The 16,849-nt window shown below is 42.2% G+C and overlaps 2 protein-coding genes across 4 annotated transcripts; one reads left to right on the forward strand and one right to left on the reverse strand.

Moving 5' to 3' along the window:
• Positions 1 to 654: 654 nt before the first annotated feature.
• Positions 655 to 9,564, reverse strand: PPP6C (protein phosphatase 6 catalytic subunit). Of its 2 annotated transcripts, none has more exons than XM_044992205.1 (7): positions 9,332 to 9,564; positions 7,699 to 7,794; positions 6,994 to 7,059; positions 6,264 to 6,405; positions 4,586 to 4,665; positions 2,621 to 2,830; positions 655 to 1,593 (listed from the first exon to the last, which is right to left on the reverse strand). In XM_044992205.1, exons 1-7 carry the CDS (start codon positions 9,404 to 9,406, stop codon positions 1,345 to 1,347), a joined length of 918 nt encoding a protein of 305 aa, XP_044848140.1. In that variant the 5' UTR covers positions 9,407 to 9,564; the 3' UTR covers positions 655 to 1,344. The 2 variants fall into 2 exon arrangements, with proteins under 2 accessions (XP_044848140.1, XP_044848141.1); XM_044992206.1 differs by lacking the exon at positions 9,332 to 9,564 and adding an exon at positions 9,102 to 9,233.
• A 35-nt stretch (positions 9,565 to 9,599) lies between these two features.
• Positions 9,600 to 16,478, forward strand: RABEPK (Rab9 effector protein with kelch motifs). 2 transcript variants are annotated; one of them, XM_044992203.1, is made up of 8 exons: positions 9,600 to 9,736; positions 10,415 to 10,477; positions 10,828 to 10,985; positions 12,031 to 12,183; positions 13,196 to 13,357; positions 13,969 to 14,118; positions 15,526 to 15,675; positions 16,020 to 16,478. In XM_044992203.1, the coding sequence occupies exons 1-8, from the start codon at positions 9,663 to 9,665 to the stop codon at positions 16,325 to 16,327; spliced, it is 1,218 nt and encodes a 405-aa protein (XP_044848138.1). In that variant the 5' UTR covers positions 9,600 to 9,662; the 3' UTR covers positions 16,328 to 16,478. The 2 variants fall into 2 exon arrangements, with proteins under 2 accessions (XP_044848138.1, XP_044848139.1); XM_044992204.1 differs by having other exon boundaries at positions 9,728 to 9,857.
• The last annotated feature ends 371 nt before the right edge of the window (positions 16,479 to 16,849 follow it).

Consider the following 16,849-nt stretch of genomic DNA (forward strand, 5'->3'; position numbering starts at 1 on the left):
CTACATTAAAATAAAATCTCAAGTTTTCTTTGGTAGGTAGCAGGTTATCCATTGCCAACTGTGTATCACTTTCCACTTGTTGAATCTGTGCTGACAATTACAGATATTTAACACTGCAATCTTAGAGGCTTTTACCAAAATTTCAATATGTAATTAGGTATTTTAAGCACAAACAGTGAAGTTTGGTTCTCTGATAAGTAACTGTAAAAGTGGATTTGTGGACTTCCCTGTTTCTCATTGACTTCTACATTTCCACTTGGTTTACAAGTATCCCTCCTATCTCTCCACCTTTCAGCCATCTACAAGTCAAGATTGGTGTTGAATCCAGAAATAGCGTAAGATATTACAGTCAGAACATGGTTTAACAATTTTGTTGATTTGCAAAGCAAGAACTGGACCAAGCTCAAGTCTCCTGCAGCTGTACTGACTCTGCAACTAACAGGAATGACAAGCAGTAACTTATTTTAGTGAGTAAATGACTCATCTATACAAGGAGCAGATGTACTGAATCATGCCATTTCTACACAGTCACTTTTCAGAAGAGAACCTCTCTCAAGGATTGCTTCCAAAAACCACTATTGTTAAAACAAAGGTCAGTTCTATACTTGATAGCCAAAAGGTTAAGTAGTTATTGAGTAGGGAAAAAAGACATGCTCACATCAACAAAGTAGGATTTTTATTTGCAATATTTAACCTAGAGGTGGGTTTTATTTAAGATATGACTTTATTAAAAATACAAGGTATCTGAAAAATCAGAACAATTATTATAATGTACAAATTCAATAGCTGTAGCAGTTTTTTGTATTTTTTATTGGAATCCTAAAAAAAGGTGGGGGGGAGGAAGAAGAGACAGCCCTTTAGACCGCTTTTGTATTCACTTAAAACAAGATCTAACAAGGACGATTCAATTTTACATCTCAGACATGTGTACACAACACAACGCATTTACAGTCCCATCGTGCACACTAGGTAATAACTTTGCTGCTGAAATTTCTTAAAACTTACCAAACAAAAAGTTGAATGATATAATGGGACCAAAATAGTTCCAATGTATTATGATTTTTTTGTAAAGGGAAAATGTTTAACCTAAAACCAGACATATGCAAGAACTACATGCAGCGGGATAAATAAATGTCAGACATTTCACAAGCATTCTCAAATGAGGGAGGGCATGTGGGGGGGAGGGAGGGAGGAAATTGAGACACTGCTACAGACACCATAATACATTTAGATAATTTAAAAATAAAAAAAGGCAAGAGGCAGCATTTCAGCAGCAAAGTGCTCAATAAAAAGTATAGAGGGATGGTACAAGGAAATGGGGAAACAGCAGGATGGGAAAAGATCTCAAAGGAAATACGGTGTAGTTGTTCTAGGAGGAATTACACGTTCTGAGTCTGGAACTGCACGGAATAACTTTGGTTCTCTTGTATTTACATCTTTAAAGACCATGATTGATGCAATATTTCCACAACGGTAACAGTAATTTGGAGCAGACCATACTGTTACCAACTTTTCATCAAACATGAATTTATAGCCTTCATGCACTAGCTGATGTGCTCTGCAGATGAGTTTTAAGTTGTTGATATGAACAAACTGCAATTTAAAAAATATATATATAAATATACAGTAAATAGTTACATATGCTTACTACATAACAGATCTTTACTACTTAGAACATTGCTGTGTCTCAAGATTTCAGTATTTTATTCAAGGAGAAGAGGTCTGCTGGGTAAACCTGCAGACAAAAGCTTTCTACAGGAATCACCACTGAGTTTAACTGCAGATGATACCATTCATTTCAGACCCCTGGCTTTTGCCTCTAACTCCTGTGACCTACCAAATTGAGATAGTTGTTCTCTTTCACAGCAGAAAATGCGAGTCCATCAGAAGCTTAGAAACTCGTCAACCAGTCAAGAATGTGTAACACAACCAGTGGTGCCATAAATGGACAGGGAGATAACTTGTTTTGGAAAAAAAAAAAAAGAGTGCCATCAACCCAAATAAGTAAAATGGCTACACAAGCACCACCTCTATTTGTATATTTTAAGGCTTTTTAGATTATGACACTACAACAGCTCCAAAGGCCAGGTTATACTACAAGTCAGACACTACTAGTTCTGGTATTTCAATAACCTGAAAGGTTGACATGTTTTAGTGAATGGGTTTTCCCAGAGTTACTGAAGCTTTTGTTCAATGGAAGACTAAAGCAGGAGCTTTGGTGAGAAAGAGAAATGAAGAACGTTTCCATCCAAGTATTCTCCCAAAGCCAATCACCTCCTGTACTAGGATAACCACCCGCTAGAGATTGATCACCATCTAACCACAAGAACAAAATAGGGAGTTCACAAACAAAAACAGTGGCAGATGCGCAGGTTGTTTTAGAAGTTGAAATGGCTTGTTACTAATTATCTTGAGACCTTTTATTATGGATTCGTATTAAAAGCAACAATCCCAGCTTACTTTACTGGTCTCCCTTGTAAAACGATTGCACTGTGCATAGTCATCAGACCACACAGTGTTATTTCTGTTGTGCCATTAGAACATCAAACTTAAAGCTAAGCAATGTTTTAGTTCATCTGGTCCCTCAATAATTTTACATTATCTATGATGATGACTTTACCTCATTTGTGACCTTTGCACCAAACAGCCAGCCTGCTCCTCGGGGACTAATTGCCCAGGTATCAACATCCTCTGGATCAGACCAGACAAGGTCACAAAATGCTCCTTTGTGAGGAATTTCTTGATTGCGTTCAATGGTTCGAATTTGATCCAGTGTCTTGATGTCAGGAGATAGGCCACCATGTACACAGAGAATCTGCTCATCTATTAACTGAGAGACAGAATAGAATCATAGAAATGTAGGGCTGGAAGGAACCTTGAGAGGTCATCTAGTCCATCCACCCAGGACTAAGCATACCTAGACCATCCCTGATAGGTATTGACTAACATTCTTAAAATCCTCCAGTGACACGGATTCCACAGCTTCCATTGGAAGCCTATTCCAGTGCTTAAATATCCTCAAAATTAGGACCGTTTTCCCTAATATCTAACCTAAATCTTCCTTGTTGCAAATTAAGCCCAATTCTTCTTGTCCTACCTTCAATGGACATGGAGAACAGTTGATCACCATCCTCCTTATAACAGCCCTTAACAGAATTGAAGACTTATGTCCCCTTTCAATCTTCTTTTCTCAAGAAGAAACATTCCCGGTTGTTGTTTTTTGTAGCCCTTCCTGATGGGTCAGGTTTTCTAAGCCTTTTATTGTTTTTGCTGCTCTCCTCTGGACTCTCCAGTTTCTCCACATCTTTCTTAAAATGTGGTGCCCAGAACTAGTCAGAACTCCAGGTGAGGCCTCACCAGTGCCAAGCAGAACAGGACAAAACTTCCTGTATCTTACATATGACACTCCTGTTAATATAATTCTGGGGTGCATTAGCCTTTTTCACAACTGTGTCACATTGATAGAGGTCTATAAAATCATGACTGGTGTGGAAAAAGTAAATAAGGAAGTGTTATTTATTCCTTCTCATAACACAAGAACTAGGGGGTCACCAAATGAAATTGATAGCAGGTTTAAAATAAACAAAGGGATTCCCCCCGCCAAACACATAGTCAACCTGTGGAACTCTTTGCCAGAGAAGGCTGGGAATGCCAAGACTATAACTAGGTAAGTTCATGGAGGATAGGTCCATCAATGGTTATTAGCCAGGATGGACAAGGATGGCATCCCTAGCCTGTTTGCCAGAAGCTGGGAATGGGTGACAGGGATCACTTGATTATCTGTTCTGTTCATTCCTGCGGGGACACCTGGTATTGGCCACTGTCAGAATACAGGATACTGGGCCAGATGGACCTTTGATCTGACCCACTATGGTTGTTCTTATGCTGACTCATTCAATTAGTGATCCACTATAACCCCCAGATCCTTTTCAACAGTATGACTGCCTAGCCAATTATTCCCCATTTTGTATGTCTGTGTTTGATTTTTTCCTTTCGGAGTACTTGCACTTGTCTTTAGTGGATTTCATCTTGTTGAATTCCGAACAATTTATCAAGATCATTTTGAATTATAATCCTATCCTCTAGTTGCTTGTACCCTATCCCAGCTTGGTGTCATCTGCAAGTTGTAGAAGCACACCACTTCCCTCTATTATTCAAGTCACTAATGAAAATATTGAGTAGTACTGGACCCAGGACAGACTCCCTGCAGGACCACTCTAGATCCTTCTACCCCCTGCCCCCCTTTGATAGCAAACCACTGATAACTACTCTGAGTACAGTCTTTCAACCAGTTGTGTACCCACCTTATAGTAATTTCATCTAGACCATATTTCCCTAGTCTGCTTATGAGAATGTCATGCAGGAGTGTATAAAAAGACGAAAAGTCACGATACATCATGTCTACTTCTCCCCCACCCACTAGTCCAGGATTCATGTGTAAAGCCTGGAATATTTTTATTTTTCATTTCAGTTTGTCTCTAGGCACTATGTAACAAAGGCCACTTAAATATGTGCCTAGTGAAAAATGCAAAATAATCTGCTTTATGTTTTTAAAGTGAGTTTAAAAAAAAAACAAAAAACTTACAGCTGCTACTGTGAGCATATCGAAGACTTTGGTACAGTATCTCCAGGCATTTGCATTTCCGTATTTGGTTTGGCACTCATCTGTTAAATAGAGAAATCATTTTATTGTTTGACATTTTCCCCCTGATTCTGTTAAGGAAAAAACCCTCATATTTACAGTAGAACTTGAAATCTCAATAACTAGATTAGCAAAGAAATATGCTGGGCCATCAGATAGGAACACTGACTGTAATACAATGAGAGGGGATTTTTCTTATGGCCATCTGTCCACTCTATTGGCAGTAGTTTTCTCATTTCTTGCATACTCAAGCAATATTTTGGCACAGGTTTCCTCCCATCTTAATGTGACTAAAGGTGCTGCCTCCATAAAAAGCTTTTTCACGCCCCCTCCCCCCCCCCAACTCAAATCTCAATTTAGTTCACTATTAACAAGTCCTTGGTTCAATTCTTGTGGTATGAAAATAAGTCAGATACTACTGGGATGATTAAATAAGACAGATGCTTCTGAAGATGCTCTTACCAAAGGAGACGAAGAGAGCTACAGGTTGCTTTGTTTGGTTTAGAAATCAACCTGGTCCAAGTTATGCTATAGGAACTAATACCCCACATTAGGCCACTAAGGAAACTGAACAGACATTAGGGTTTGTTTTTTTTAAATAAAGAAGTTATTTCCATGTTTGAGTTGAAGAAGATTGTACTGTGAGATGCAAAGAAAAGCCCTCACAATTAGACTCTGCTAGCTACTGCCCTAAAGCAGTCACAGTGGCACAGCATGGCCCTATCTACACAGGCAGAACCAAACCATGCAATACATTTTCGGGTCAAAGAGGACGGAGCCTCAATGTAGACGTAAGTAACTAGATTATAATAGATCTGGATAAGCCAGACCTAGCAAGCAAGGATTCCTTAAGCATAACGGATTAAGATATCAAGATTTATACCCATTTCTCCTCATTTCCAGAGGGATCCAAAAGCAAGTCCATTTTTTATTACATATTTTTTGAGGCAACTATTAGATCCTTGAAAGATTTCCTCAGGTCTTGTCATAACTTAATTGTAGTTCCAAAGCTTTCAGGCAAACCCACTCCCTCAGTTTATATTATTTGTGTTATTGCCCAATACTAATCTTGTGTTCATTCACTAATATTGCCTCATCTACTGCACCAGTAGTGACTTACCAGATTAGTTGGTATAATTAGAATTAAAACCTATTATATCCTAAGTCATAAAGAGAGAGTTCTCTATATTTTGTTTTTCTACAGCACTTTTCAGACAATCCCAAAGCACTTCAAATATTAAACCTCAACTTCCATATTAAACTCTTTATCCCAATTTCACAGATAAGAAGTCTGAGGCATAGAGATGAAGACCTATGGTTATACTGCAAGTCAGTGACAGACCTGGAAATAGAACTCTACCCAGTAGATTAGAGCATAGTCCTTTTCAATACTATAATTACTGCTCCCCATACTATGCTACATTACTTCACTATTTGACAGTGTATTCATTCAGATTAGCTTATTTCTCTGATGAATCCTATTTCACGATCCACTTGGCCTCTAGAAAAGCTAATACACATTGTATTCAAAATCAAATTTACCAAAGAAAGGACAGAGAATCAGGTCATTGCATTTTTATGTTAGTTAACCACAATTCAGAAACAGTTTATAAAGGCTTACCATAAAATCCATATACTTGTGTTATCTGCCTGCTCTCATGATTCCCTCGCAAGAGTGTGATACGATCAGGCCATTTAGCTTTTAGTGCAAGAAGGTAGGTGAAAGTCTCAAGACTATAATAACCTCTGTCTACAAAGTCACCCTGCAAATTAAAAATATTTTTGCATAATAAATGGAAAAATAGTTTCAGAAGTGCACAAAGTAATATATCTATTTCTAATTTCTCAATTTGCAAAGAGGCCCAACACCACAAGGCACCATAGCACCATTGCTATTTGAATTCTGAAAACATATTTAAAAAACAAAAACATTTAAATGGATATTTGAAATTTCACATTTAAAACTGAAACATTACTTCTGTGATTCTTATGTTCCCATTCATCCAAGAAACATTTCAGGAGGTCCTTTATTAGCCACTCAAATATTCTACTTCCCTTCTACTGCCAGTGTAAGCTGGAGCTTTTAGATAGCAGGCTATAAAATGTATTTCCTTTCATGTGAACCAGCATTCCCTATTTCAAATTTTAGGTAGACAAAATAAAAGCCACACATATTAACCAAGTGGAACTGAGTAAATTTGGGAGCGGAAAAGATGTTTACAAGCAAGAGAGTTAAAATGGAAACTAAAACCAAAGAAGTCTGAAATTTGTTTTAAATCAACAGTGCAATTGTAGAAGTGCTTTCCTTACACTTTTTTTTTTTGAATGACCAACATCTAATATGTACATACCATAAATATGTAGTTTGTGTCAGGAACCTGACCTCCAGTTCTGAACAGTTCACATAAGTCATAAAACTGCAAAAAAAGAGTTTGTCCATAATAAGGGTTCTGTTATCATTGTTAGTTAATAGTGTGTTAGCACAATTAATTGGAATTTATCTAGGTTTAAAGAGAAGTAATCCTTATTTTCAAGAACAAGATAAAAGTAGGTCTGAAAAAGTTCAGCTGAACAATTATGGCCTCAGACAGATTTCCCATTCATCCACTTGGTGTTAAACTGCTGACATACTGATTAGGTCTTACTTCATCAGAGGAGCTTTACAGTGTGCAAGCCCTTTGTATAAATAACACCCATCACTTCAAATGGAGTTTTCTCCTTCTAGGATGAGGCCCCTATCTACACTGAACAGCTCAACAATGGCAGTCTGAGTAAGTGAGGGTAATTCAGCAATGCTTCTTAATCTGTGAGGCTGACTGCTCAAAAGCACACTCTGGGAAAGTTAAAAACAGCATGTTTTTCTTCCACTGCACAAAAGCAAAGCACACAGAATATTGCAAAATTACTGAACATTCAGTAGATGGTTCTGCTTCCCTGAACTATGCTTCCCCAACCATATATTTATATTCACCATCAACCTTTATAGAAATGTTTGTAAGTGACAGACTCTGCTTGCTCTCTAGGGGTATAACATGCAAGTATTCATGCCATTTTACCTGTCCATGTATATCGCCACAAACTGTAACTGGTGTAGATACTGGCTGCACATTTGACTCTTCCAGCAGTAGGTCACACACATAATCACATAAGCGCTACAGAGAAAAAGTTTACACTGATCAGCCTATGGTTTTTGTGCATTGTAATATCAAGGATTAACAGATTTATAAACTAATGAACTAAGTTATTTGCTTTAGGATTTATTCAGTTACCAAATTCTCTAGACATCAATGAGAAGCCATGCTGACATGACTCGGGATGATAAACGTGTGAGAAAGTTTGATTGCACTTGAATTAATGTTTTAAAGTGCCACTACAGACTCACACAGTTTAACTATAGTCTCAATGAGGCTCAGAGCAACAGTTCACGGAGTAAGTGTAATTTACATTATTTAAATGCTACATTAAATTGCAGTTTTGCTCTAAAAAATTAAACAGATTACCACTGTGGTTATTTCATGTTTATTGTATCAATGATTTCTGAAGTAGATATGCTCAGTTTAGAGGAAAAGAGTTAATTTCCAACTGCAAACCCTAAAAACTTATCCTGGGATGAAAGACTCAAACTGGATTCTGTGCTTCTCACTCATCATCAATAACTAAGGTCTCAATTACACCTGTGCAACCCCATATTCTTCACTGTGGGTACATAGATATAGCTCACTAGAACTTAGAAAACAATTCCATTGATGATGTACAAAAAAGAATAGAATCCTACTCACACACTCAGGCACAGTGACTCCACTGAGTCATAGAGGCAGAGAGTACCACATTTATTATTACATGACTCTCCATTGACAATGGTTAATGGACCACTTCTCTTTTAATGGTCTCACAATGTGTGTTAACTACTTATGTTAAACAAGCTGTTTCCAATTCCTATTTAGCTGAGACACTCTGGGCTTGTACACACTACCACTTCTGTTGGTATAACTTATGTCACTCGGGGTATGAATTAGACTGTAAATGGCAGTGTGGTTTTCTTATGCCAGCTCTCCCACTGGCACAGTGTCTTCACCAGGTGTACCACAATGGCACAGCTATGCCACTGTGGTGGTTCTAGCATAGACTACCCTCTGAGTATCTTTCCCACACTAGAAAAAAGAGCTCAGTAACACAAAAGCTTGTCTCTGTCACCAAAGTTGGCCCAACAAAAGGTACTGCCTTACACTAGCTTGTCTCTGTAAGGTGCAATAGTGTGAGGTCTGCAGCATTAGAAGAGACCAGTCACTTTTCAGAGTAGAACCACACTGAAACAAGGGTATTTCTTCCACCTTGTCCCTAGTCAAAGCAAACGGCAGAACAGCCTGCATTAGCCTGCGCTGCAGGTCCGGCATCATGCACAAGGTTGCAGCCAAAGTCCCAGCCCTGAAGAGCTGGCACTATAAACACGCCGGGCTACCTTAGCAACAAGCCTGTTCATTAGAAGGGCGCTTCGGGCAGGGCGCCTGACCGGGCAGGCGCTCGCTGAGGCGGGGATCACTCGCACCTGCCTGTCTCCGCTTCTGCCCGTGCCAGGCCGCTGCCGGCGCCAGGGGAGTGAGCCCACACCCAGAACAGGGGGCCAGGCCGCCGCCCCGGCTCGCTCCCGCTACGTTCCGCCGGCCCCGGCCCCGCGACGCCGCCCCTCACCTTGAGGTCGTTCTCAGGCAGGTACTTGCAGAGCCGCGCAATCTCAACGTACTTATCCAGGTCCAGAGGCGCCATCTTAGCAGAGCAGCTGGGGGGGCCGGCAACTTCCGGGGCGGTAAAGCCCCTCTGCCGCGGCCACACGCCGGAAGCGAGGGGAACTTCCGGGGCGAGCGCCGGGCAGCCCCCTCCGATGGGGGAGGAAGCCGGAACTGTCAGTCCGTTCTACCCAGGGACCGGAAACGGGGGCGCCCCCCACAGACCTCCACCAGGGGCTGCATCCGCCTCACCTCCCAGCGCGCTCCGCGTCAGCCCTTGGCGCGCTGCGCAAAGCATGCTGGGAGCCACGGCTGCGCGGGCCGCGGTGCATGCTGGGCAGTGTAGTCTCTGGGGCCCTCCGCAGTCGAGGTGCGCGGTGAGGAGGGAGGCTTGACTCCGCCCCGCCCCGCGGAGCGAGGCTCGGGCCGGCGGGGGCGGGCGCTGTAGCCGGGGCAGCTCGGGGGTTCCTCGCCCCCCGGGGGCAGCGGCGGTGAGCGGGGACGGCCTCCGCCGCGGGCTGGTCCCTGCGGGGGCCGCGCGGGCCCGGACTAGAGCCGGGCTCCCGCGTGGGGCCGCGCGATCAGCGACCTTGTGGAGACGATGGGACGGGACGGGTCCTGCCTCCGGGGGCAGGGGCTCGGGGGGGGATTTCCCCGCAGGCACTGGAGGGGTTGGGGGGGTTGGGGGGTATTTCCCCGCAGGCGCTGGGGGGGTATTTCCCCACAGGCACTGGAGGGGTTTGGGGGGGCTGGGGGGGTTCCCGCAGGCACTGGAGGGGTTTGGGGGGGGCTGGGGGGTATTTCCCCGCAGGCACTGGAGGGGTTTGGGGGGGATTTCCCCACAGGTACTGGAGGGGTTTGGGGGGGCTGGGGGGATATTTCCCCACAGGCACTGGAGGGGTTTGGGGGGGCTGGGGGGGTTCCCCGCAGGCACTGGAGGGGGGCTGGGGGGGGATTTGCCCGCAGGCACTGAAGAGGTTTGGGGCCTGTAGGGAGAGGGACTCTAGGGGGATTTCCATGACTCTGGCTTTGCCTTCCTTTGCTCAAGATTCATGAGGCCGAAGCTGCTGCCAGTTCTGGAGCCTGGAGCTGTCCCCCAGAGGGCCACATGGTCAGTGCACCTCAGCATTCCCCATTCATCCTCAGTCCCCTCACCGTGGCTATCATTCAGTGGCATCAAATTCCCCCATTAAAGCCCAATAAAGCACCAGCTTCTTTGATGACTATATGGGGTCCATATTAGAATGTGAGGGGTGTTTTTTACATTCTTCCCATCAATAAATGGCACAATCTTTTCACTTAATCTGTATTCTAAACTTTCACTTTTCCCCTCGTTCCCCTGTTCCAGGAGTGTTTCACACCCTTCTTCTCTGGCACAGCACTTCCCCATTGAAGGCACTACAAATATCCCTGTCCTTCCCTCCCCAAAGCCTGATTCATGCCTATATTTCCCTATTCTAGGTACACACTTGTCCCCCTTGGAGAAAGCCCTAGTGCACGCGTTGGCCATAACTGCTTATATTTGCCTCCAGCCCTAACGACTGGGAAAGGCAAAGTGGTCATTGTCGGGGGAGCAGATCCCAATGGCAGCTTCTCCGATGCCCACATCATAGATCTGGGTAAGAACAGGAAGTGTTTAGCAGTTTTGTTGCCTGTTACGCGGTCTGTCCTTGGAAACCAAAACGTCTGTTCAATCTTTGCTGTGCTTGGGGAGGTCATACCAGATCCATGCAAACACCTCAATGAGACAGGAAAAACTGTGATGATAAGGCCTAGAAACAGTGACACAGTTACTTACAGCAGGTCTACACTACAAATTTACATCAGCGCAGCTGCACTGTGTCTGGTGAAGATGCTCAGTCTAAGCCAATGGGGAGAACTCTCCCATCAGCTTAGTAACTTCTCCTCTGCGAGAGGCAGTAGCTATGTCAGCAGGAAAAGCTCGCCCACTGACGTAGCACTGGCTACACCTGAAGTGAAGGTCGGCATAATAACATTGCGCAGGGGTGTAGATTTTTCATACCCCTGAGCGATGTAGTTCTATTAAAGTAAGGATGTAGTATAGACCAAGCCTTAGTCTTGAGTGTTACAACCTGTCCAGATGGATGAAGGACCCAATCCTGCAGCCACATGGGTCTGCATATGGCTGTGGGTGTCACTGAGGGATCAGAGCCTGGAAGGAAATAGGGTTTCAAGTTTCTGCATATTCTGGACTTGAATCTCATGTCTGTGTCCTTAGCTATGGACATCCATAGTCATTTTGTTGGGGGGATGAGAGTTGTGAGCTAAGAAAGATTGGGTGATCTGTCGCGCTTCTGTGCTGGAGTGTATTCATGGGGATGCTTTCAAGTATTAGTCTCCACACTCTTGTCAAAATTAGAATATGGGCTAACATCAAGGGGCAGTGTTAATAGACTAAAGTAGCTCATCTCAGTTGAATTATTTTGTCTTATATTGCAAGGACTAACAGCCCTGAGACTTACCCCTGGAGGACGTGGCCGTCGGCCATCTATCTATGTCTCATTGTCCTGAAGTAGCATTTGTATTTAGCTGAAATTTGTTCATGGATTACACTATGCCTCAGTCAGCCTAAGGTACTGCAGCAGTACTGGAAACACCAGTGTTGTTATAAATGGAACTCTGCACTTACTCCCTCCATTGCAGATAGACACCAGTGGGCAATGCCTGGTTGGGTGGGCCTGTTGCCTCGATATGAACATGCCACCTTCATTCCCATGAGCAGCCCCACTAGCCTCTGGGTGTTTGGAGGGGCTGACCAGTCTGGAAATAGAAACTGTGTTCAAGTGCTGAATCTAGGTAAGTGTGTGGTAGAATCTACCCATCCCAGCCTTTTCTCTTTCTTTGTTGGACAGTTGGATATGCACCTGTTATCCATATGAGAAACTGTTTGAATTACTTTGTTAGATTTGTAAAGTAAACTTCAGAAGCTGTATTTACAGGCAAATGATTTCCTTTATCTCCTCCTAGGAGCGTTAAAGACTAGGTAGAATCAAATCTACGACTTTCTAAAATGCTGCAATGACTTTTGCAGTGTGCCCCTCAGGTTCCTTGCCGCAGGGAATGCACTGTACACTAGTGCTCCATGGCAACGAATCCCATGCTTGGCAGTAACAGGAGCATTTTTGTGCCAAATGAGTGGGTCCTACCAGAGCCGTATCAGTCCACCATGCAATTCAATGTGTGTGGGCCATTTGAACGAGATGTAGTGTGATCTGCTCTGTATGGATATTAAAGATTCTTAAGAGACTAGGTGTTTGCCCTGTAGTTGTTAACCAAAAATTCCTCTCCCTTCTCTGTTGGCTTATGAGCCTGTTTTTTACCTGTCTGTTGTCCTCCACTACACAGATGACAGCATTTCAGTGGTGTGGCATATATATTGCTTGTAAAGAGCGTTTTTTAAAAGTCTCAACTTGTGTAATGACAGATTCCCTGTAAAAATCTCTAGGTGTGGAATAAATACAGGAGCTCTGTAGCATTAGTGGGAAATCCCAGGAACCATGCTTGATTTCAGCATATAAATACATTCCACAAAATCCTATGTGGCTAATGTAGAATGGACATCGCACTTTGCCAGGTGGTGTAAACAAACCTGAATTAGAAACATGCAGCAGACCAACCTTTCACTTGCAACTTGGATCATTTCCCAAAAGTCATTTTTTGCCACTTTTGACTTTTTTCCCCCTGTCACTGTGTTTTGTGTGTTTAATAACTCCCTAAGCAAGTCAATCTCAGCTCTGAAGAATTCATATGAATAAGGTAACTTCTTGTTATATATTTGTGAATAATTATCATTTCATTTTTTAATTAGAAACAGGAATCTGGGAAAGTCCTAAACTGATTGGGACTCCACCACTCCCTAGGACATTCCACACGTCATCAGCGGCTATAGGAGACCGGCTTTATGTACTTGGAGGGGGAGATAAAGGAGCAGAGCCTGTTAAAGATCCACAACTTCATGTGTTTGACACAGGTACCTCTAAATAACTAATGTTTTGTTACACTGAGTTAAATGATTCATTGTCCACTTGGACTGAAATCTTGTGTGGCACAGAGATGAATAAAGGCCTGGAAGTGCAAATAATACATAAATAATTAGGTAAAGTGGTATAGTGTATTATATGAGACTGTTTTTTGGCTACAGGTTTAAATTAGATGGATGAGCTGTACACCCCCTATCTGAAACATATCAACACCACACAGTCACTGAGGAACTGGGTAGTATCTTCAGAGGAAAGATCTAAGAGTATCATTGGCATTGTGGGACGGGATTGAGGTGTATTGTCAGAATCCTCCAACTTCTACCACAATTTGCTGCTAGTAGCCATTCTCTTTCAGAAGTGGGAACATATGCTGCTCACTTCACTATGAAAGGACAATGTGTAGAGCAAGAACAATGATTTTTTTCTGCTACACCAACAGTGTGTTATTACTTCTAGATGAGATGTACAAATAGGTGCATTTCTTTGCTGAGTATGTATTTGAATTGCCTTTTGCGATAATCCCTAGACCAGGATTTCTGGTTTAATGTCTTTACAGAGCTCCAACAATGCACCATATAATCATATGTATTCCCATTTCTAGCCACTTTGACTTGGTCGCAGCCAGAAGCACATGGTAATCCTCCCTCACCTCGGCATGGCCATGTGGTGGTTGCAGTTGGGACCAAGCTTTTCATACATGGTGGGTTATCTGGTGATAAATTTTACAATGATCTGTTCTGCATTGATATAAGTAAGTATATAAAGTAGCTATAGCTGCATTAATAAGTAGTGTGATGTGCTCTGCTTTGAGAGAGACCTTCTCTTACAGAACCACTAAAATAACTATTGGATAGGTGCAGTAAATATGCTCCAGGGTGGCTGGTTGGTGCTGGAGCATGTTGCTTTTGTTGTGTGTCATGCTGATCCTCAGTTCTTAAGCAGGCAGAAATCCTATTGGCTTCAGTGAGAGATTTGTTTACAGGTCTAGTGGACTGGGATTGGTGGTGACAATGCAAAAGTGTGTGTGCAGGGCCTCCCCTCTGTCAAAGCCTGCTGCTGGTTACAAGATGAGAAATATGGGCATTTCTGTAATATGGCTATGGAGATCGTTACTATTTGACGTATCTAAGAGCTGAATGTATGTTGCTGTTGGGGGTCTTTTCACTGCTGAAAAACTGCTTGACAGTGATAAATTACCACAAAGTATCTGAAAGACTGGCACCCCACGTTTCTTTCATAAATGGCTGCAGTAGCATATTCTGTAACTAGTAATTAAAACAATGCTCTGTCTTTACTGTGTAAGGCACTCTCGTGAGTCAGAATGGCAGTGAAAGCACTATCCATTCTATTGATCTATACAAGTAGAACCTCACAGTTACCAACACCTCGAGACTGGAACTTGTTCATAACTCTGAACAAAACCTTATGATTGTTCTTTCAAAAGTTTACAGAATTGACTTATACAGCTTTGAAACTTACTATGCAGAAGAAATATGCTGCTTTTGATCATCTTAATTTAAATTAAACAAGCACAGAAAAAGTTTCCTTACCTTGTCAAGTCTTTTTTTTTAATTTTTCCTTTTTTTATTTTTTTGTGGTTTACATTTAACACAGTACTATACAGTATTTGCTTTTTTAAAAATCTCTGCTTCTGCCTGATTGCGTACTTCCAGTTCCAAATGAGATGCATGGCTGACCAGTCAGTTCGTAACTCCGAGGTTCTACTATAGTTGCTCCCCTATTATATATGGGAGGGAGAACATCTTCAACCAAGTGTACTCCTGCTGCTTGATGTCTGTTGGTACCACCAGGAACTCCCATGCCAGGGAAAGAAGAAATCTAGCACATCCCCATAGAAGGAAAACCTTTTTGCTTCCCCCAATGCCACCTCCCCAGAAGGACAGTACCTCTGATGCAGGAATGTGCCAAGTACCTGCAAATTGTTGTTCATATCCAAAAAGAACAGCAGTCTTGTTACTAGCCTGAGCTCTTACAAGCAAAGCCCAAGTGTGACTGCTTTAAAACAAAAGCAAACTCAAAGATGAGGCTGATTTAGAGGATTTCAGACCCTGCCCAGCTGTTGGTCTTCTAATGCTAATAAATATCCGTTTATTTCATTCTCTACAATGTAGCCACTGATTTATTTTTCTGCCTGTAGATGATATGAGATGGGAAAAGTTACCAGCTGCTGGTGATGTCCCAGGAGGTCGGGCAGCCCACTCTGCTGCTGCCTTTGGAGACCATCTGTACATTTTTGGTGGAATGGACCCAACTGGGGCACTGGATACAATGTATAAATATCACATAGGTGGGAAGTGTTTTCTTTCATAACATTCTACAAAGGTTTTTACCATCATATTTTTATCATAGGAATTATCTCTTCCCTGGAAACTCCAAACCCAATTCCCTTCTTGGCTACCCCTTTACACCAGTGCATGTCTATTGAAATCAGTGGCATTACTCCAATTCTGCACTGGCATAATGTTATGGTTAATCAGCATCACCTCCCCTCCCCACTTTTTTTTTTTTAGGGGGTTATAACATTGCAGACTAGTCGATAATTTATGATGATGCCACTATCCTCCTTCTTTCCAATTCTGTGAATTTCAAACTGATTTCGCAGTGAATTTTATGTCTTTTTTTGAACTGCAGAAAAGCAACAATGGACACTATTAGAATTTGATTCTCCTTTGCCCCCTGGAAGGTTGGACCATTCCATGTGCATCATTCCGTGGCAAGTATGTGTCAATGTTAAGAACAGAGATTCAGATGATGTAACCAGCAGAAATACAATTGGGAAGGAAGCAACTGAAACAGTCAGTGATGAGGACTCTGATCAGAAAAAACAAATAGGAAAAGGCTGCACAGAAGACAAATTGATGTATTTGTTTTTAATATTTGGTGGGATGGATACTCAAGGGGAGATTCACAGGGACTGTATTGTGAATCTGATTAAGTAATAAAACCAGAGTACTCCAACTGTCCATTTGTATAAATGTAATTCTTTTTTCAGTGTTTATAACTGACAAGATCACTCCAAGAAATTAAATTCTGGAATGAACTGAGTGTTGTGCTAAGCAGAAAACCTTATTTATTAAAATTCTCTTGTTACAGATGACTCTTTAGTTATTACTTTGCCTTCCTGGGCTGCTGTGTATATTTACATGTATGTAATGTCCTTCACCTTAAAGGGTCACAAACGCCACAAATGTGTACAGCTACCTTTTATAGTCTCCTTCAGAGGATATGCAGCTAAGAGGTAGATTTAATGCACATTTTGCTATTGGCAAGAGTGGAGCTGAAGCCCAGGTGGCTGGCTCTGGAATCTGCCTTGTGATCAAGATGAGATAATGGAATGTGCTTTGAAGGAAACAAACATTTCGTCTGTTTGAGGTAACCTTTCCATAGCAGCCTTCTGGTTAGCAAGTCCTCTCCAGTCCTGAGAAATTAGAGATGGTTTCCATGGAGAAAGTTTGGCATAA

This window comes from Mauremys mutica, chromosome 18, assembly GCF_020497125.1.
Source record: "Mauremys mutica isolate MM-2020 ecotype Southern chromosome 18, ASM2049712v1, whole genome shotgun sequence".
Lineage (NCBI taxonomy): Eukaryota > Metazoa > Chordata > Testudines > Geoemydidae > Mauremys > Mauremys mutica.

Coding starts and splice junctions, on each gene's coding strand:
- RABEPK (XM_044992203.1), top strand. CDS start 9,663: ATGCTGGGAGCCACGGCTGCGCGGGCCGCGGTGCATGCTGGGCAGTGT. Junction 12,184..13,195: donor TGTTCAAGTGCTGAATCTAG/GTAAGTGTGTGG, acceptor TTTTTTAATTAG/AAACAGGAATCTGGGAAAGT. Junction 13,358..13,968: donor ACTTCATGTGTTTGACACAG/GTACCTCTAAAT, acceptor TCCCATTTCTAG/CCACTTTGACTTGGTCGCAG.
- PPP6C (XM_044992205.1), bottom strand. CDS start 9,406: ATGGCGCCTCTGGACCTGGATAAGTACGTTGAGATTGCGCGGCTCTGC. Junction 7,060..7,698: donor GTGGCGATATACATGGACAG/GTAAAATGGCAT, acceptor CTTTTTTTGCAG/TTTTATGACTTATGTGAACT. Junction 6,406..6,993: donor ACACAAACTACATATTTATG/GTATGTACATAT, acceptor TTTAATTTGCAG/GGTGACTTTGTAGACAGAGG.